A 20,915-nucleotide genomic window follows, 5' to 3' on the forward strand; every position below is an offset into this window, starting at 1 on the left:
GGAGGCTCAGTCCCACGGAAGCCTAAGCCCTGAAGGAGAGAATGGATATGTGTGCAGAAGTCTGGGCTGCGCCTGTGGTCCTGCTGCTGGCTCTGGATAGCAGGTGCTTGTGCTTTATTTCCCTTTCCCACCAGAACAGCTCGAAAAAAAAAGCTTGGGACAGGAAACTGGCATTTTCCCAATGAATGCAGCCGTGCCCAGATAACAAAATATAAGCCTGGGAGGGGCAAAGTTCTTCCTCCAAACTGGCCTCTGTGCTCCTGCTTCCTTTGGCTGGTTTCAGGAGCAGCTGTAGCCAGCAGAAGGGCAGGCCTTGACCCCCACCCAACATTCATGGAGCTTAAAAATGAAAGATAACTGTTTCTATGAGAGGTCACTAACAATTTTTTCCCCACCCACCCTTAACTACATGCACGTGGAGGACAGGGTGCTGGTGTGGGGACTTCCACCTAAGCTCGGGAGCTCTGTGCTGAGAAGTGAGGATCACCAAGCGCAGGACCCACCCCCAGCAGCACTGAATCCTGTACTCTGCTGTTTGAGAGGGGGCAGTTTGCAGGCTTAGCCCCATCTCTGCTCCCTCAAACAGGCATGAGGGGGTGGGGGAGCAGAGGAAATCTTTCCATCCTTCCCGGCCAATGGAAAGGGAGACCCTACGCTACGTAAAAGAAAACCAACACTGATCCCATAAACATGCATATTCACAGAGAAATAAGAGCCCCAGCACGTGGGTGCTGCTGTCTGAAGTAAGCAGTAGGCTGCTGTAAACCCTGTTCTCACCAGAAATCAATGTCTCAGTGGTGGTGAAGTGGGGTGTAAACCCCCCGATTATGCGTCCATGCTGGATTCCTGTGTTCCTTTAGCACGTGAAGTCAAAATAAGATGCAAAATGTTGAAGCACAGAGGTAGAAATTTTCAGCTTGGAGAAAGTGGCTCTTAGTTTTGAAACGACCAGATGGCCGGCGTGCTCCGAGAGGTTCCCTAGCTGGTACGCCAAGACCCGCCACCGCGCTGCTGCTGAGAAACGGAGGTGGCAGCTTTGCAAGGCCTGGGAAAACCGACGCGTGCTTCCTTTTGTCCTGCCCACACCCCAAAGGCGCGTCTCTGCCCATCAGACCCCTCTCGCGTCCCATCGTTGCAGTCAGCAGGAGTTCTTAAAGGAGGGGACAGAATCATAGAATCCTAGAATCACTAGGTTGGAAAGGACCCACTGGGTCATCTCGTCCAACCATTCCTATCAATCACTAAACCATGTCCTCAGCACCTCATCCACCCGTCCTTTAAACACCTCCAGGGAAGGTGACTCAACCACCTCCCTGGGCAGCCTCTTCTACGGGTCCCTGCTATTTAGGAGGAAAAGGAAAAGCTAAACCTTTACGGCCAGAAAACAACACGATGTCCCGGTGGGGAGCGGGATGGGGAGAGCGGGACCCTCCAAAGAGCGCGGAGGGGCAGAAGCACGAGGCGAAGGCCTGTCACGAAGCGCGGGCGCGTTTTGGGGGGCCAAGCCTCTGCTGTATGCTCCCGCTGAGCTTCCGCTGCCGGATTTCTCCGTGGGAGGAGAAGGAGAAGGAGGAAGAGAAGGAGAGGGAGAGGGAGAGGGAGGGAGGAAGAGAGGGAGAGGGAGAAAGAAGGAGAAGGAGAAGGAGAAGGAGAAGGAGAAGGAGAAGGAGAAGGAGAAGGAGAAGGAGAAGGAGAAGGAGAAGGAGAGCCGGAGCCCCCTTCTTCCCCGGCTCGGCCGTGGGAGCCCGAGCGGCCCCGCGGGCGGCGGGCGCTCAGCCCTGGGCGGTGACCGCCAGGGCGTTCACGTACCCGTGGGGCCCCACGTCGACCTCGGAGAGCCCGTGGGCCAGCGGGGCGGCGGCGCCGGGGCCGGCGGCGGCGGCGTTGGGGCCGTACTTGGCGGGCGGCGGGGCGGCGGGGCGGAGGAGGCAGCAGGTCTCCAGCGCCTCCAGCCCGCGGCAGGCCAGGAAAAAGAGGTTCTTGAGCATGAAGAGGGAGAGCGGCTGCTGGTAGCGCAGGAGCAGCAGGCAGCGCAGGGCCAGGAGCGGCGCGTCCAGCAGCCCCGCGGGCAGCAGGAGGTGCAGGGCCAGGCGGGCGGCGCCGGGCGGGCGGGCGGCGCTCAGCTCGTACAGCCAGAGCACCGGCGAGGCCAGGCAGAGGAAATAGACGGCGATGAGCAGGTAGCGCAGCGGGGCCGGCAGCGGCGCCGGCCGCCCGGGCTGCAGCACCAGCTCCAGCAGCGAGAAGCTGTCGAGCAGGTCGAGGCAGGTGGCGAGGAAGGCGGCGGCGGCGCGGTGCTGCGGCGGGGGCTGCGGCGGCAGCAGCAGCTGCCCGGAGGCCTCGGCGCCGATGGCCCGCAGCAGGCAGTACAGCAGCGGCGCCGAGAGCGCCAGGGTGACGCGGAACCCGGTGGCGCCCAGCGGCAGGCGCAGCTCGATCAGCTCCAGGATGGACGTGCCCAGGATCAGCGCCGCCTTGGGCGTGAAGGCGATGGAGTAGATGAGCCAGGCGAGGTGCGCGTAGGCGAAGTCTCCGCCGCGGGCCGGGGCGCCGGCGCCCCTTCCCCCGGCCCCGCGGCCGCCGGGGGGGCCGTGCAGCAGCAGCGGGTGCGGCGGCGGCGGCCCGGGGGGCGGCGGGGGCGGCGGGGGGAGCCTCTCCCGGCGGCGGGCCCGGCCGTTGCGGCAGAAGAAGATGCCCCATCCCGCCGCCAGCACCAGGTCGGTGGCGATCCAGCTGCACCAGTACAGGTCGGTGACGGCGATGAGGTAGAGGTCCAGCAGCGCGCCCTGGCCCAGCAGCAGCACCAGGGACAGCGCCTGGAAGCCCCAGCGCCGCCCGCCCGCCGCCCCCGGGGCCGCCGCCAGCGCGCCGCCCGCCGCCCCGCACAGCTCCGCCGCCGTCATCCCGCCGCCCGCTCCGCCGCCGCCGCCGCCGCCGCTGCTGGTGCTGCTGCCGGCGGTGCTGCCGGTGCTGCTGGGGAGCGGCGAGGCGGCGGCGGGCGGCGGGGCGGCGGGCGGCGGCACCAGGGGCTTGCTGATGCTGATGCTGTCCTCCTCCTCCTCCTCTTCCTCCTCCTCCTCGCTGCCGCCGCGGCCCCGCGCCGAGCCGCACGCCGAGCCCCGCCGGCTGCGGGAGCCCCCCGGGAAGAGGGGCTGCCGGTCTGCTGCGGGCGGCGGCGGCGGCGGCGGCGGCGGCGGCGGCGGCGGGAAGGAGCCCGAGGAGGAGGAGACCGAGCGCTGGTTGGAGGCAGCGCGGTGCATCGTCCTCCCCGGCCCCCCGAGCCGGGACCGACGGCCGAGCCGCGGCCCCCGGACCGCCCCCGGACCGCCCCGCACCGGCGGAGGGAGAGCCCGAGCGGCGGGGGCGGGGACGGGGCGGGGAAGGAGCCCCCCGCCCCGCCGCTCCGACACGGCGCCGGGACCGCCTGCCCGCCCCCCGGGGCCCCGGGGAGGGAGGAACCCCCCACATCCCCCCCCACCAAGAGAAAAGGAGGCGGAGGGCAGGCCTGATCGCTGCCCCGAGGGAGCCTGCGGGGGGTGGGTGCTGAGCTCCCCTCCCAGGGGACAGGCGAGAGGGAGCGGCCTCCAGCTGCGCCAGGGCTGGACACCGGGGAAAATGTCCTCACCGAAAGGGTTATCGGGCACCGGCACAGGCTGCCCGGGGGGTGTGGAGTCGCCGTCCCTGGAGGTGTTTGAAAGAAGGGTCGGTGAAGTGCTTAGGGATACGATTTAGTAGCTACAGTTGGCCTTGATCGTCTCAACGGTGTTTTCCAACCTAGGGATTCCACGATTCAGTCTCCTCCTCGTGTCTCTGGGCTGATCAAGACAAAGACCAGTGGCCCAGGGCAGATCCCGCAGTGGGGCTTGGACAAGGAGAGATTCCTTGTGGCTCCTCGTCTGTGGCACCCGACATTCCGCTGCCTGTGCTTTCAGTGTGTTGTAAGTAATTGTACAAGAAAGTGGCGGCTTTTACCCCACAGATTTTCTGAACTGAGTCAAGCCACTCCGCACGGCTTGCTGTGGCGGGACAGGGGCTTTAAATTGGTGTGAGTAGCCCTAAGGTTCCTGCTTCTACTGAAAGCACCAGGCTGGGCCTTTAACGACCAGGTGGCCAAGAAGGCCAATGGCATCTTGGCTTGGATCAGAAACTTTGTGACCAGCAGGTCCAGGGAGGTTATTCTCCCTCTGTACTCGGCACTGGTGAGACCGCTCCTTGAATCCTGTGTTCAGTTCTGGGCCCCTCACCACAAGAAGAATGTTGAAGCTCTGGAGCGAGTCCAGAGAAGAGCAATGAAGCTGGTGAAGGGGCTGGAGAACAGGCCTTATGAGGAACAGCTGAGAGAGCTGGGGTTGTTTAGTCTGGAGAAGAGGAGGCTGAGGGGAGACCTCATTGCTCTCTACAACTACCTGAAAGGAGGTTGTAGAGAGGAGGGTGATGGCCTCTTCTCCCGAGTGACAGGGGACAGGACGAGAGGGAATGGCCTCAAGCTCTGCCAGGGGAGGTTTAGGCTGAACATTAGGAAGAAATTCTTCACAGCAAGGGTCATTGGGCACTGGAACAGGCTGCCCAGGGAGGTGGTTGATTCACCTTTCCTGGAGGTGTTAAAGGGACGGGTGAACGAGGCACTGAGGGGCATGGTTTAGTGTTTGATAGGAATGGTTGGACTGAATGATCCTGTGGATCTCTTCCAAGCTGGTGATTCTATGATTCTATGATTCTATGATTCTATGCTAAGAATGGCCTCAAATTCAGCTTTGCTGCCTGGATCTGTTACAGCGTGAGCGCTGATGACTTATTCCATTGTATTTCAAAGTGGCTTGATGCTTGGCATCACCAGTCCAGCATTCCTGCCTGTGCGCACGGATGACAAGCCAGGTGCTGCCTGAATAAGACGTCCTGAATAAGCCATGCCCACAAATGGCTGTATTAACCACTCTCCATGAAAAGATCCAAAATAGCTTGAATTTTAAGGGTGTTGCTAATCAACACATGGAGTTGAGCAAAACCCAGATGCTTAGTGCTGGGAAAGGACATCGAGGACAGCAGTGACAGCTGTGTGAGACGTTGGTGCAGGCTCCCTGAGGAGCCCTACTCCAGTGAATGTCACTGGCTCCTCTTAACAAGGAGAAATCAGTCTGGGTTACCAGGAGAATTCATGCTTCCGAAACAAAGAAAAGATTGGGAAAGGGAAAAGGAGAACTTGAGGTGTGTTAACACAGAGATTTCTTTAGACACATAGCGATGATTAGGAGGAAGATCGGGGAACAAGAAGAAGAATCACGGCAAAAGCACAACTGTCAATGGAGACTGGAGCAAGGGTGCACAGATAAATGGCTTTTCTAAAAGCATGGTCAAAACAAAGGGGAAAAAACCAAATAACTGGAGGCCATGCAAGCATTAATGTAGTTCCTTGGACAGCACAGTCCTGAAGTGATACTGTCTATAAATCATAATAGAGATGTGTAGGCTTTCCCGTGATCTCCCACGCTGGTTGCCATCCTGCTTTAAAGTCCGTGCTGCTGCACCTCTGCTGTCATCATTACCTGCATGGCTGGGTCACAGCTAGGATGGGGGACACATATCTTCTGCTACACTCACGTGTAGTGAGTTTTCAATGCTAGGATACACTTGCCAAGATTCAACCTTGCACCAGCTCGTGCTCATTGCCTTCCTCTGACTCACCTTGTCATGGTATGTAGCATCAGATGAGACTGAACAGGTGTGCACTCTCTTGCTGACTAAGGGCCTTTCTTCCTAATTCCGAATTTCAATTAGCAAATAAAAAATATTTCATTTTAAGAAAGTCAGTAATTATAGGAGAAGAAACTTGAGTGCTCAAAAGAACAGTCCAGCCTGGAGGGTAATAAATGGGCTGGTGTATCTTAGTGTAGTGCCAGGATGGAGGACACCCCAGGGCAAAACAGGCACTATGCCGATGCTCATAGAGGGACCAGAATGCATCAGGCGGCACCGCTAAGCTTCTAACTGTGAAGGGGATCACTGGCATTCACAAGTTTAAGATCAGGTGAGCCCAAAGAGGGCCGTTGCCATTTATTTTCCAGCAAGTAGCTGCACGGCAGCCTGACTGAGGGCCTTTCACAGCAGGTTCCCAACACCTCTGTACAGTGCTGCCTGCATTTATTCTGGGCAGCTCATGAGCCTCTGCTGAGGCGCTTGGCTCAGGCATCACAGCTCCAGCATACACTCTGCCATACAGAGCCACGGGGCTGCCCTTCCCCGGAGGATGCTCCCTGCAATCTGCGCCCCGTTTCAACACCTTGGAGGCGCTGCCACGTGGGTGCCTCTGCAGTGATGCGGGGGGCACTCTTCGCACTGCATTGCTGGAGTGTGGTGCTGGCCCACAGCCACCCAGCGCAGGAAAATAGTGAGCTTTTGCTTGATAGAAGCAATGCAGCACCACTCTCAGCTGAGTAGCTTAGTCTGAGGCCATTCAAGATGCAAGAAGACAGAGAGCAGCGAGCTGCCTCTCCTTTCCTTGCCAGATACACTCCCATCATATTTGCTTTGCTCTCCAGCCTCTCAAGGTATGTGGGCTCAGTCAGAGATGAAAGTGCTGCACGTGGGCTCTGCCACCCAGCACTGCATGTTTCATTGGCAAAGCTTTCTCTCTGCGACAGACTTGCCTGCCAAAGAAGAAAAACTCATGGCCAAACAATTGCTTTGACCCCCAGTCTTTTATAACCCCACCAACACCTCGCTTAGGGCTCTGTAGGATGAACTTTGTTATACGGGGAGTGTGAGGCTTGAGGCCTTGGCCAAGGAGGATGTTTGCTGTCTGAGCTGCTGTTTCAGGTTCAAGCAAGGCCAAATGTTACTCCTCAGCTGACATTGGGAGTTATGTGGTCCAGGACAAACCAGCAGTGAGGGTTTGTGAACAACACCGGCAGCTGTCTCTCCTAGTTTGGTTTCCAGAGAAAGGCTGGGTTAGATGGCTGTGCAAGTGTGTGAGATCAAGGGTAGAGGATAAAACCACATTCTTGCATACAGATCCTGGTCTTTATCTACAGTGGGTGCACCCACCTGATTCTTCTCAGTGTAAGTCATGCTTGTGTCACTGGCATGATTAATGTGTGGTCAGTTCTGAGGATGAGGTCAGGCTCCTCACCACAGGAAGGATGTTGAGGCTCTGGAGCATGTCCAGAGAAGAGCAACAAAGCTGGTGAAGGAGCTGGAGAACAGGCCTTATGAGGAACGGCTGAGAGAGCTGGGGTTGTTTAGTCTGGAGAAGAGGAGGCTGAGGAGAGACCTTATTGCTCTCTACAACTACCTGAAAGGTTGTAGAGAAGAGGGAGCTGGCCTCTTCTCCCAAGTGACAGGGGACAGGACAAGAGGGAATGGCCTCAAGCTCTGCCAGGGGAGGTTCAGGCTTGACATAAGAAAAAAAAATTTCACAGCAAGGGTCATTGGGCACTGGAACAGGCTGCCCAGGGAAGTGGTTGAGTCACCTTCCCTGGAGGTGTTTAAGGGATGGGTGGACGAGGCGCTGAGGGGCATGGTTTAGTGTTTGATAGAAATGGTTCAACTCGATGATCCTGTGGGTCTTTTCCAACCTAGTGATTCTGTGATTAGCTGAATCAGGTTTGCTTCTACCAAATTCAGCTATTCCACTGCAAGAAATGCTTTCTACTTCTACGAGAGGACATGGAGTGAAAACCAAGCATCCATTTGGGCTGCTGAGGGCAAGAGCCCACACACAGAGAGGGTTGCTCCTGCCCTGCCTGGGCGGCAGACGGTGACGGCTCTGCCTCGTTGACTCTCATGCTCCAGGTTTCCTTGGCAATGTGCTCCCCTGCACCCTGGGTGCTGCAGACTGGACACGCTCACTTAGCTGCCCTGGCAGCCTGCCCACCAGGCACTTCTGTTGTCTCCTCTGCTTTCAGTACCGAGGCTTGTTTCACAAAGAAGCTTCATTTCACGAAGGTTTGGGTGTGTTTCTTGCCAGGCTGGTGCCTGTCCTGTCTGCTGAGGTAAGTGCAATTGGATGGTGCTCCCTGGGGTTTGGAAGGGATGGGCTGTCACCCACAGCTGGCCTGCCCACTTTCTGATGTGTTGTGGAAGCTCTGCTCACGGGAATGGAGCAAGCGAGACACCCAGGACGGGGCTGGGTGCTCGGCAGGCCTGCCTGGACTAGCATGTGCTTGGTGAAGGGGCTTGCATCTCTTGTACCCTGTGGAGCACAGTCCTGCTGGGCAGGGGTTGCGTGAGCAGGGCAAGAGGAGCCTTATGGAGATGGTTCTCTGGAGATTGAAGGGTCCCTGCTGGGAATGGGGCACTTGTCGCTATAAGGCAAGGAGAGCTATGAGCAGGGATATGGGGCACTGGGAAATAGGGTAAGAGCTCAAGGGCTTCCTTGGGCTGAGCATGGGCTCCGGCAGGGCAAACGCCACCCAAATCAAAAGGTAAAACTAAGAACAGAGCTTATTTCTGTGGAAGAAAACGGAAATTGTGCCTGTACCTTAAAATGGGAGCGAGGGGAGAAATGTCTTCTGCTTGAGAAGGCACTGAAGAGCTTTTTGTAGCACACTGTAGGATGAGATATGACAAGCTGATGCTTCCTGTGTGATCTAGTTATTTAATGCAATGTGCAGTCCCTGGAAGTGTTAGTCCTTAACCATTACTGTTAAAACATTAAAAGGCTAAACTATAAATAGCTTCTACTCTTCAGCAGCTCCCAAGCCGTTTCTGGCTTCTTTATGTATTTATGTGCATGCATAGATGGGTGCATGTACATGGATATTTAAAGGCAAGCAGCAGACAACAGTGGTTTGTGAAACAGTCGTACAGAATATCTAAAATGCTCCTCTTTCTAGTTTACACTACTAGTGGAAACAAGTAGTGTGCCCTCAAAAATACCCCTGCTGGGGAAACACAAAACTTTCTTGATGGCAGAACTTGGGAAACAAAATAACGATTCAATTTCTTGGGAGAAGGAAAAAAATATATGCCTGAAAGACCAGAAACTAAATCCCTAATTATACCCTGCAGTAAGCTCTCAGAAACTGGCAGCAGTGGGAGGGAAGAAGGCAAAGCTGAGCTCAGTGAGTTTGAGCATAATCTGCTCTAACCATACTTAAAATGCTTTTTGTGTGGGAAAGGAAGGTTCTGTGATTCTCTGACACATGCTTTGTACTGTGCTTATCTAATCCATATGAATGATCAGGGTTGCTGTTACAGGCAAGTGTAGAAGGGTTTCACCTGGCCAGCAGCAAAATTGAAAGACACCTCAGTTTGTCCACCTCTGGATGCTGAGTCTTTGTAACTAAACTGCTGATCCAGTAGTATGGTTTGGGGAATGTAGATATTCTTCAAAAGGGTATGGAAGTGTAACCATCTATTGCGTATAATTACAGATCCCTTCAGAGAGCTTTTGATGCTGGTATAAAATGCTAAGAGATATTTTTTCATGCTCGTAGCAAGTTAGGGGGCTTGGAAAGCAAGGAGGATTTGGGGGTTGCTCTTACTATTTCGGACTTACTCAGTCTTAGCACACAGTGTGTATTGGAACTGACCTTGAGGAGAAAGTGAAAGTTCTCAGTAGCTGAACTGACTGAAAGGGAAAAGCAGGTTTATTATAGTGAATTAGAGAGCAGTGCTTTCTTGATTGGACAGTTTGGTTCCTAGAGAACATGCAGCCTAGATAACACCAGCTGCCTTGCTGGTGTGGAATTGTTTGATGTTCCTAGAGAACACCAGCTTCCTTGCTGGTGTGGGATTTTAAACTGTTGCAGATTGCATCCATAAAGGTCTTTAAGTGCATAATTCTCATCAAATTGACTGTCTGGCTGGAAAAATCCATAAAGACTCATGCTTTTATAGTAGAAGTTAGGTAGATGTGTTAAAAGAAGGATTTGGGCATGCCCCCTGGAGGGCTAAGGTTTGTACCACGGTGAGCAGGTCACTGCTTAGCTTGTGTTCAAGGCTCGCCAAGAATCCATATCTCCGGTAGGCATTTCCCACCTCATCCACCTGGGAGCAAACAGCAACTTGAATAGGGCTCTCAGTCCCGCTTGTTCACTCTGTTCTTCTACAGTGTTTCATGATACCGATGTTTAACTCTGCTTCTTGTATTAGTTAAGGATTTCTATGGTACTCCAACTTCCAGCCAAGGCTGTTTCCTACAAGGGGCACCTTCACCCTAGGCTGCCCTTTTGCTTCGACGATAGTGTAGTGATTAAAAGCATTCAGAAGGTTCTGGGTTTGATCTCTTTCTAACTAAACCTTTATCTGCCCTGCCTTGGGCAAGTGCTCCAACTCCCAGAGTACTGGGTAGAAGGCGAAGGCTCGTTAATGCTTTTTATGATTATTTATTAGAGGTCGGGGCCATAGGTCATTTCTCCAGGATGTAGAATACAACTCAATTGCTCTCTCTGCTGACAACGGGAATCCTTATCCAGTCCCTCAAAAACTGCTTTTACTGCTTTATCGATTGTTCCTTTCAATGTTAAGTTCTCAGGGCTCTGATTCATGCTTGTTTTCCTCTCTAATGTGCCTCCTGTGATCTGTGAACTCTGTAGATGGAAAACCTGGTGGAATATCTTATAAGAACAACACAAGTGAAATGGCTCTTTCTAGATCATTAAAGCTAACTGGTTTTACCCAGTAAGACCTTTAAATTTCCATTTACTGAAACCAGTCAAAGCTTTTGGCTCTGATATGGAAGTTAACCAGTTAGTATATGTCTCCCTAACTCCACTCACCTTTTTCAAAGGCACCAGGGCATGGCTCTTGTGAAAAAAGTTGGCTTTGTTTTATGATCACAAAGGGTTTAACAAATCTTCTAGTGCTAAGGATGCTTTTCTATATAGCAAAAGGCTTGTTCTTCATCTGCAGTAGCAGATTAAGTTGGTGACATCTAGCTTGTGGCTTCTCCACCTGATAGGTGATCATTACAAACAACTGCTTATGTCAGGTCACAACTAAAAAGCCCACTCTGAAAGCATCTCGTATACAGGTGGCATCTCAAAACTAGCCCTGGCTGTGAACAGTTAGGGCATCACAGCTTTTGATGTGTCTTTTTATTTCCCCCTACAGAGTAGGAATGGTCAAAGTCGCACTCATCTCACCTGACTGTGGCAGACACAGAGCTTGCAAGGGATTACAGTTTGGCTCAGTCAAAAGAATTGCTGGACGGTTATCTTTCAGGGTTCCCTCAAGAAAATTTAAGAATGGCTTGATGAATAGAACAAAAGAACAGAATTTGTCCTGATAATCTTCTAGGTCAAAGATGGGAAAGAGACCAGGGTAATACTCATGAAACGTACACATAGCAAGTTACAACTTATTTCAAAGAAAATATCTTTTATTATTTTATAACTGTGCTAGATCAAAGGAGCAACTCTGGAACTAGGCTGAATTTAATACAAAATCTAAAATAATCACAGCTTTTGATTTCTCTGTAATCACTCTGCTACAGTGCACAATATAATCTGAAATATTACCCATTTATCTGAGGGGAAAAAGATACACCGGGATTAAGGTTGGAAGAAAATGGACAGTAGTGTTATATGACTCCCTGAATAGCAGGCTGAGAGTTGCATGGGTCCTGTGGATTAAAGGAATTGAGTTCTCTGGCCACCGTGTTATGACATAAAAGTTCTCTGCTTCAGATCCAAAAGAAGGTCTATCCCTCCTCCACATTCTCACTGCTAGTTCCCCTGCATTCTCACTGCATATTCCCCTTCAACTCGAATAAAACCCATCCATCTGTGGAAGACGGAGTTGTTATGATCAGGTCTTCACCATGTTTCTTGTACAGGGCAGTGCACCATATAAATGTTAAGGTATCAGATCAGCAAGTGAAGTTCCCTCTCCTGCTTGGTCCCATATTCTGCACAGAAGTATGCTTGCTCCAAATGAGAGAAATATGGCTTCAGAAATACTGCTTCAGTGCAACGCATGAGACAAAGAAAAAGTTTCATTCCAGCCATGCTTGAAGCTAATACCAGGAAGCTGCAATTCCAAGGATAAAGGATTTCACTGAATTCTAGCAATAACAGATTTCTATAAAAGAACTGCCGAGCACAGCACTCTAGCACAAAACTTGTGGAACGGAGGAGACCTGACAAGCACTTTCTTGTGCAGAAGTCTTCCGCAATCAAGTCATTATGCAAGAGCAGGCAGAGAACTCGGATTTCTTACTCCATCCACTGTGTCCATGCAATTCCTAGGCAGTGATCTAGACAAAGTGCACTGCTTCAAGTTGGTGAGCAGGGGGTGAGAGGAAAGGTCTCAGTGTTGTTCAGACCAAGGACAGTCCATCTCACTAAGCAGTGCACAGACCAACAAGCAGAGCCTTCTATGCAACCTTACTTGGTAAGAACTAGGGAAAGGGTACAGGGTTCTTCCAGAATCCTTCTCCTCTCTTCTGTCCAATTTCAACTCGCAAGCGAAGCATTTAAGTTCTTTATCACTGAAGTTCCTCCTACCCATTTTTAAGACTTCCAGAACACTGTTTCAACACCACTAACACGGTGAAGAAAAATACAGACCTAAAAGCAGACTTGGAATCTGAAGCAGATTTACATCATTCAGCTCACCTCCACTGCTATTCCAAAGATGGAAATGCCTGGCTCACCCCCTGTGCAAATGGAAACCTCTTCCTTGCTTGAAGGAGGTGCTACCTCCTTCCTCTGGCTGAAGGAGGTACCTACCTCACTTGTGGCTGAGATGTGCCACGCATGCCGATATGAAATGAGAAAGTGCTTGTGATTTCTTCTGCAGACTCCTTCCACAAAGCTACCACCATCATCGGAGGGGCAGACAGTGCACCTGGCTCCATTTGGGATAGGTGATTGAGCAGTGCTGCATCCCTCAGGGAACACCGGTTCAGCAGCACCTTGGTTTTGACTCACTGGCACCATAATCTTGACAAGTAACAAGAAAGATCTCTGCCAAAGGTTACTGCACACAGATGGACAGATCTCAGTATTTCTGCAGATAAGCACCTGCCAAATGGAAGGCATTATTGCCAGCAACCAGCTCTCTGAGGTCTATTTAATCACAGCCTAGAAGACCGTTCCCAATTACTCCTACGAAAGTTACTACCCAATAGCAAATACTGCAAGGAAAGGGAGCATTGCTTTTTCTGCACTGACTGTCACCTCTGAAAAGTGAGGCTGAGGGACACTGGAGCTAGTTTATGAATAAATGGGGTTTGGGTCTCTAGTTTCAGGCCTTGCTCACTGGACCCACAACACTGCGGAGATGGTCTGGAAGCTAAAAGATCCTTCCTGTGTTATATGCCAAGTCCTTTCCTGTAATTATCTTTCAGGAACTGGGGACAAGTCCTTATCTCATGTAGGTAGAAGAATAGGTAATTTCTCTTTCTCTCCAGCGAAAGGCAAACAATTCAAATCCAAGATTGTGTTTCTCTCATTACAGCTGCTTTTAGAAGCAGCCAAGTGCTTCTTGTCCTTATAAGACAAAGGAGGAGAATCCCATCTAGTGCGAAGAGAGGAAGAGACTGCTTCCCACTATGGATTCAACAGGAGGGAGATTCACCCACAGAGGTATTTTTCTGCTCCTACTCAGAAAATAAGGTACAGAGAAAGAAGACAAAGAGAAGGACCTCTTTGCCTGGGTCACTGACAGAACCCTTCAGACACAGAGCCTGGCATAATACAAGAGCCTGCTCTGCAGTGTGACCTTCCTATGAAGATACATCAGTAGTGAAAGGATGGAAAGCTGCTGAAGCAAAATGTCAGTGCACACGGATGCTGAGATTTTAATTAAGAACAACTCGAAGATCTGTGCAGAACATCTTTGTACCCTACGTATGGAGCTGCCTGGTAAAGCAGGAGGGAAGAATGAGGAGGCAGAGCAGACCTATTTCTGATCTCTCAGTGTGATGTGAGCTGAGCATAACTAGGAACACCAACTCTGTTGTGCTGGCTCCAACAGTTTTCCATCACATATGCGGGTTGACTTAAGGTTCTAAAATTACAGTGCTCCTCTGGAATTAAGACACTCATCCTGAGTTAATCTTGCACATGGAGTTCCTTGAGCAATGCTTGCTTAACTTCTTTGGACTGTCTAAAGGGGCACAGGGCTTGATCTTTCTCTGTATAGTCCAAGCTAGAAAAACAGAAGCAATAGAAGGTGCATGTCATTCAGGATACAAAAATATTCCTGGGCAGGCAATTCCCAGCTGCTAATTCATACTAGGGGGGCTACCTGTGTGCTAAAGGAAGTGGAGGAAACAGGGATCAGACCATATGAGATATCCTTGAGTTGCAAACCACAGGAGGAAGAGAGGTGAAAAAAAAGAACCGAAAACCAAATACATTTGTACCCTTAAAGATAAGGATTGGGGACCTTGGGCTCAGGTACCACCCTGGCGTGACAATTTTGGCTTTCAATCCTTGCATACAAGGAAGGAGCAAAGGTGGGTTGTGACTCTTTCTGGTTGGCCTTTGCTCCAAAAGGGGCCCCTCTTTGGAAGTTGTGCCAGCTGGGGCAGGTAGAGGTCCCTTGCAACATTTGGGGTCAGGGTGCGTGCCAAAACAGTCTCTTGCTGCAATGCTGAGTTCTGAGCAGACAACTCTAAAAATTCAGACTCTGTGGTGGTTTCCCCTCCTATTGAAAGCGGGTTGCTGGCTCCCTAGTGCGATGCAAAAAGGCAGAAGTGTTCACAGAATGCTAAATAGGTGGGGGAGGGAATAATATATAACTTTCCCTTGGCCCTGCAGCAAGTCGCTCTGGCTACTGCAGCTTCCTTTGAGGGGCCCTGCTTCTCCATAGCTGCCAGAAAACTGCAAAATGGGACTTTGTTTCAGACCAACAGTGAGACAGTGGCAAATCCCCAAGAAAACAGAATTTGTTAAAGTCCACAGGCACTTATTCTTCATAAGGAGAATGTTAAGTCTTAAAGCCTTCCCTTGGCAGCATCACCACAACACAGCTTCGTGTCACAGACTGGATGAATAGTACGCTGTACAAATGGCATGTTGGCCGACAGCGGCTCCTTGCACAGGAAAGAGCTTCATCCTCAAACACATCATGAGGAGGAGGGTGGGCTTGCCTGATCTTCACAGAGAAATGTTGGAAAAGAAAGAACTCTGATGGCTGAAGAAAACTGGGATTGCTGGGACAAGCCTTCTCCTTATACCCTGTTTCCGTTACGGCTCAGTTATTGATGGCAGCAATGTACGTTCACAGTTGAAACCCTGCTGGCTGTTGTCAGGATTGCACATGAATATCAATAAAAGCAAAGGGCCTTTAGAGATGAGAGAGGGAGTTTTCTTTCATGCTGGCTAGATTAGAAGATTACCCCGGGTCTCTCCCCATTCTGCCCCTCTTCCCTTTCCAGTACATAAAATCCCTAATGGTAGATCTTTAGGCGTACCTGTCTTAACCCTAGCTCCAGTTCTCCTTCTCAAAAGCAAGTTGCACAGCATCATTCACATCCTGCACTACGTAAGATGCCTCCACCAGGCGGGGGTCAAAGCAGAAGTCCCGATGACCATGGAACACTGTCTCCATTGTGCACTTCTCTATGTTACTGGGACCATCTGCGTTGTGGCGGTAGACCCCAGTGCAGACCAGAATCGACTCGCAGCTCTCCACTGAATGGTTGCAGTCCTCTCTCAGCTTGAGGTGATGCTCAGTTTGGGGACTAGCTGCCTGTGGGCTCCTCTTCACTCCAGCCTGGACCTGGTTCTGGTGAGCTGACTTGAGGTAGTTGTTGTAGAGGTTTGCCCCATAGACATCGGACATGGGGTTATCCCTGGATAAGGTCACAATGTGAAACAGAAATGAGAAACTAGCCCATGCACCAACTTCTGGCTCTGGCAGATTGGGATCAAGGCAGCACGGAGGGAGGAACTAGGCACAAGGCATTTGCTACGTCAACAGAACCACCCAGACTGAGCCAGCGAGTCTACCTGCTGGTGCATCCTGTTCAGCTGTGATGAAGGCCACATGCTTCACAAACATCCTTCAAAGAGGAAAAGGTAGATCCAAAGCACCCATAGTATTTTCAGCCATTACTGTAATGTATTCCGTACGATTCCGAAGAGCTTAACCTGACTTGGCTGATGGTTCTACATCTGAGCCTCTTACCTCTTCTTTAATCCAGTCACATTGCACACACTGTGCATCCTACAGTAACAGCTTTGCTAGGCTCACAGGGCCCTTCAAATTATTAAAAGTGAAGGGTGCAAAAAGCTGGGAAACCTCTGTCCCAGGATGCGAGACTCCAGAGACAACATGGGGATTTTGGAATTAATTTTAGAAATATGCATTTAAAAAAAAAAAAAAAACAAACAAAACAAACCCCAAAACAAACCAACAAACCACTTAAGAAAAGTCCTAAGAACTCCCTAAGGAAACCAACAGGAAAAAACAGGCTCTTACCCAACTGCATAAAGGCGTCGGATGGGAGACTTCCAGCCCTCTTTCTCTGCTTGCTGCTTTATCAAGTATTCGGCATAGCGGTACGTGACTGTGCTGGGTTTGCCGATCAAGGCCTCGTACTTCAGCTCCCGGCCCGTCACTTTCTTGTAGATGTTCTCCAAGCAGAGAAGGAATGTGCCGTGGCCAAACCTGCTCCAGAAAGGAGGTCATCAGTATCCCCAGTCACACCACTGACGTAGCAAACACTCCTCAGTGAGGAGAACCATCTGCTGTAGTCAGGGTACTGCCTAGTTTGGACACGGTATCTACCCACACACACCTCCACAGGCAGTGGTCTGGCTTTTCTTTCTTGAAAGTTTTAGTTTTTCTTTCTCATGCAGTTTTCATATGTCTGCTGCTAATTATGCCACACAGCCAAACTGTAATGCTAAAAAATGTAGCAAGAAAAGATCACCTGCAGGAGAAATGTATGAAATAGGCTGAAACAAATACCACAAGTGTTTCACCTGGGCATCTTGGCTTCGGCCATCCACAGGAGATCCATGTTGCAGGCAAGGATGGGTAGATGCGGGTAAGGTATATCCTGCAGCTCCGCCCCAGGGTTCCCATTGCTCAAGAGTACATCAATAATCAGTTGCAGGCTTGTCTCCCACCTCACTGGCTCACCAAACAGAATCACCCCTGGAAGATTTCAAGAGAGGTTTGGAGACTCACAGCACACAAGTACAGGACCCACCAGCCAAAGCACCCTTCTGCTGGGACACCTAGGCTGATTCAGCCACTGCTGGAACACGGCTGGTGCCAGGGCTCCAGTCTGCCTGCCACAGCACAACGTGCACCGGTGCTTCTGGACACTAGAGCATGGCACAGAGAAAATCTGGTTTTGCTCTTATCAAGTCTCTGCTTCATGCTGCATGAGGGCAGCGAAGCTGCCTCTTGATTGTATCATCTGAATAAGCTGCCTGTGGATAGCGATGATTTGACAGCGCGTCATTTGCTGCCGTCCCAGCTGGCTTGTCTTGCTGTTATTTCTGCTTGCTGTTCATATGTAAACAAAGGCGACTGCTTACCTTCTATAGTGGGAAAGCCAGTGGTCGGAGGAGGCTGCCAGAAAAAAAAAAAGAAGGTTGGATAAGTAATGCAAAACCTAATGTCATCTCCAAAACAAAACTAAAAATGCTTCCTTCGAACCTGCCAAGGCAGTCCCATAAAGAGGCAGGACAAGGCCACCTGGAATCCTGAAGAAAGATTTCCTCCACACACACCCATCCCCCATCCCAGATTGGATTTCATGGATATTGCATTCCTGTCTCAGAGCTGGAGATGTCAGCCAAACCATCTTACAACTCGTTACAAGGGATAGCAATGGAAGAAAAGCATTGCTTGAGAAAGGAGAGGGGCAAGTCACTGCCCTTCCTACAGGAGCCAACTCTGGAAAGAGCAGAGAGATGCTGGCTGCTTAGCCAAGCTTTTGCTAAAGAAAGCCACTAGCAGCCAGCTGCTCTGTGTCTTTGCACCTTCTCTATCCCACGCTATACGCTGCAAGCACCACCTCACAGGACCCCCCGTTCTACTGATGCATCAGGAAATTACCAGCTCTTTCGGCCTCCGGCTCTGATCCACCATGTCTAGCAGGGGATATGCCTTCCTCAGTGCCTCTATGGTGACCACATGCTTGAACCCCAGGCTATTTCAGACCATCAAGGAAAGCTGTGGAGACTTGGGGTTTTTTAAGTGATTTTTTTTAAAGTTACTTGCAGAAGCATCTACAGGATTAAGGAATACGAGTCCTATTAACAGAGCAGTTATTTAACCTGGTAACACATAACCTCATGGCTTTCAGTCAAACTGTATGCTGAGCTCCAACCTACAGGTGGCCCTAAAAGTTACAAAATAAACCAGACTGGGGTGATTTAGTTTGTGATCAGCAAACCCTAGAACTAGGCAAAGGGCAAAACGGAATGGATGTGCTCTGGGAGACAGGGTTCTCATAATGGTGCAGCAGGGGTCAGGCTTCTTGGTTATAAGCAGAATCAGTCAGCTCTGGGCAGCTCAGCTGGTGAAAAGAAAATGCTGTGTGCTGATAAAACTATGCAAGTAACAGATGAGTTGCATTTTCCTGCAAGAACACCTTGGCCCCAGCTCACACCCGTGGCCTTGGGGAAATCTAGAGACAGGCCAAAGTTTTCTACCAAATGAAGTTAACTACAAGGTGTGACTCTGTGTGTACAGGTGGACATGTCGCAAACGCTGCTGGCAGTTCTTACCTCCTTGCAGATGTGGGATATGTCAGACCTGCTGCGCCCTTGCCTCAGCCAGGCAATATGCACGTAGGATTGTCATTTAGACCACAATCCTGCACTGGGACACCCTGACAACATCTGAGTTCCTAAAACGGCTGCCAGATTCCCAGGGAAAAACTTAGCTGTGGGAGAGTTTGCCATGATCTCTAATGCACTTTGCCATGAAAGAATGGCAGGAGCAGAATCTTATCTCAAAAGTGAGAGAGGCCCAGGGAGTCCTCGTGGTGACATCCTATCAACAGGAACAGCAATCACAGGAGCGGTAATCAGAGTGAGGAGACAGTGAGATACAGAACAAGGACAGGCAGGAGATGACCCAGATGGAGAGCAACAGTCAGTGCCTGCATTTAAGCTTCTCCATTAGGGTGCCTCTCCATGACCTTTCTGTCTCCTTGCACTTCTACAAGCTAACCGAGTGAGCGCCAGGGGTAGGGACAGGCCAGAAGCAGCAGCATTTATCTGGGAAGCCACAGTGGGACACGCAGGGTGCCACAAGGCACACGCCGCAAAGGATACTTCTGGGCGTTCTCCTCCACGGGCCCCTGCCCAGCCACCAGCATGCACTTCTCATGGAACTGGCTGAAGAGCCGCAGGGGGCTGTGGGACAGGATCACCTGCTCTGGAGACACCTGCAGGAGAGAAGAGATGCTGATAGGGTGGGATTCGAAAGGAAGATTTTCCCCCTTTCTACCTGTGGTTGGGTCACAACACATCCATTCCCCGTGCTCCCACCTGCCTCCCTCTATCCCTTTGGACCAGCCAGGGCTGGTCACTCTGTGTTGCTGCCGCGTCCAGCCCTTCACCGTTCCTGAGGAAGTGGAGGGCTCCTTCCTTTTCTGATAATGAAAATGCTGGAAAACAAACTCTCCAAGACTCACTTTGTAGTTTTAGAAAGCAAACATCCTTTATCAGGCCTGGGTGATACTCAGAGTGATCTCCATCAGCCGTGTGCAGCCAGACAAGAGCTGGGACGGGGTGTGTGTCACTGACACGCGTGGGGATAAATTCCCCCAGAGAGCTTATGCCTGTTCTCTTACTGTCCAGGAAATAATTTTAATGCTACGATGAATTTTGCGATAGTCAAAACTCTTACTGATTTGGAGCTTTCGGAGCCAGCTCTGCCTGACCCTGAGACAGGGAGAGACCCCAGGCAGAGGTGATGCCAGCAGCAGAACCTCTGTGCGGCACAGAGCACGCTGCGCACGAGGCAGCATCGTCTCTGAAGGGTGACCAACACCCTCTGAAAGAGAACACGCTGTCAGAGGGACGTTCTGCCCGACTTCCAAAGAAAACTCCCCAGGGGAAGGCAGCGCCCGCCCCGCCGCGCTCGACACCCGCTCGGGGGCCGCGTTACCTGCAGCCCCAGCGCCCGGGAGAGCTCCTGGGCCTTGGCCGCCCTCAGGCAGTTCCCCGCGTTGGTGAGGAAGACGACGGGGACGCGGAGCCTCCCGCTGCCGTCCGCCAGCCTCCGGAACGCCCTGCGAGCGGCGGGCACGGCCTGGCTGCCCCGCACCAGCACCCCGTCCACGTCCAGCAGGAACCCGAACGCCGGCGGCTGCGAAAACACGGGAGGGCACGGTGACGCGCCGCCCCGACCCTGCCTTCTTTTCTTTTCCTTTCTTTCTTTCCTCCCTTCCCTCCCCCGCCCCGTCCCGCCACCGCTCACCCGCGCCCCGGCGCAGCCCCGCCGGCCGGGCAGGCAGCGCGGCAGCCCCCGCGGGGCGCGCCCGCAGCACCCGCGCAGCGCCAGCCCCGCCATGCGCGCCGCCGCCGCCGGGACTACAGCTCCCAGCGGTCCCCGCGGCGCCACCGCCCCGCCCCACCCCCTCCCCGCCAGCGGGACTACAGCTCCCAGCGGCCCCCCCGGCGCCGGCACCGCCGTGCGCCAGCCACCTACAGCTCCCAGCCGCCCCTGCGGCGCCGGCAGCGCAGCAGCGGGACTACAAATCCCAGCGCCCCCCGCGGCGCCGGCACCGCCTTATGGGGGGAGTTGCGCCGCTTCGAAAGGCGGCGCCATGTGCCCCTGTTGTGTGGGGCGGGGGTTGCCTGGGGCGGGGCGTCAGGGAGCCCGGGGCAGCCTTTCAGGGCATTGAGTCGGTCAGGAGGTGGGAAGGACCTCGAAGATTGAAGGGGAGGGAAAAAGGAAAGGGGCGGGGAGGGGAAAAAATGGGGAAGAAAAAGGGGGAAAAAGAAGTGGGGGAAAGAAGGCAGGGAAAAGGCGAGAGGGAAGGCAGAGAA

General features: G+C 52.2%; 3 protein-coding genes across 9 annotated transcripts in view; all 3 read right to left on the reverse strand.

Annotated features, from left to right (window-relative positions):
- MICAL3 (microtubule associated monooxygenase, calponin and LIM domain containing 3) overlaps positions 1 to 20,915 on the reverse strand; it is a 571,168-nt gene that overhangs the window by 94,641 nt on the left and 455,612 nt on the right. The window lies entirely within an intron of this gene.
- TMEM121B (transmembrane protein 121B) lies at positions 1,773 to 3,326 on the reverse strand. The gene is given in 3 exon segments (XM_069883477.1): positions 1,773 to 1,868; positions 1,871 to 1,931; positions 1,933 to 3,326. Coding segments are annotated over 3 exon segments (1,485 nt in total). The 5' UTR covers positions 3,261 to 3,326.
- Positions 10,947 to 20,441, reverse strand: HDHD5 (haloacid dehalogenase like hydrolase domain containing 5). The gene is made up of 8 exons (XM_069861050.1): positions 20,344 to 20,441; positions 20,032 to 20,232; positions 19,194 to 19,306; positions 17,968 to 18,061; positions 17,445 to 17,478; positions 16,881 to 17,055; positions 16,375 to 16,563; positions 10,947 to 15,745 (listed from the first exon to the last, which is right to left on the reverse strand). The coding sequence occupies exons 1-8, from the start codon at positions 20,434 to 20,436 to the stop codon at positions 15,376 to 15,378; spliced, it is 1,269 nt and encodes a 422-aa protein (XP_069717151.1). The 5' UTR covers positions 20,437 to 20,441; the 3' UTR covers positions 10,947 to 15,375.

This window comes from Phaenicophaeus curvirostris, chromosome 1, assembly GCF_032191515.1.
Source record: "Phaenicophaeus curvirostris isolate KB17595 chromosome 1, BPBGC_Pcur_1.0, whole genome shotgun sequence".
NCBI lineage: Eukaryota > Metazoa > Chordata > Aves > Cuculiformes > Cuculidae > Phaenicophaeus > Phaenicophaeus curvirostris.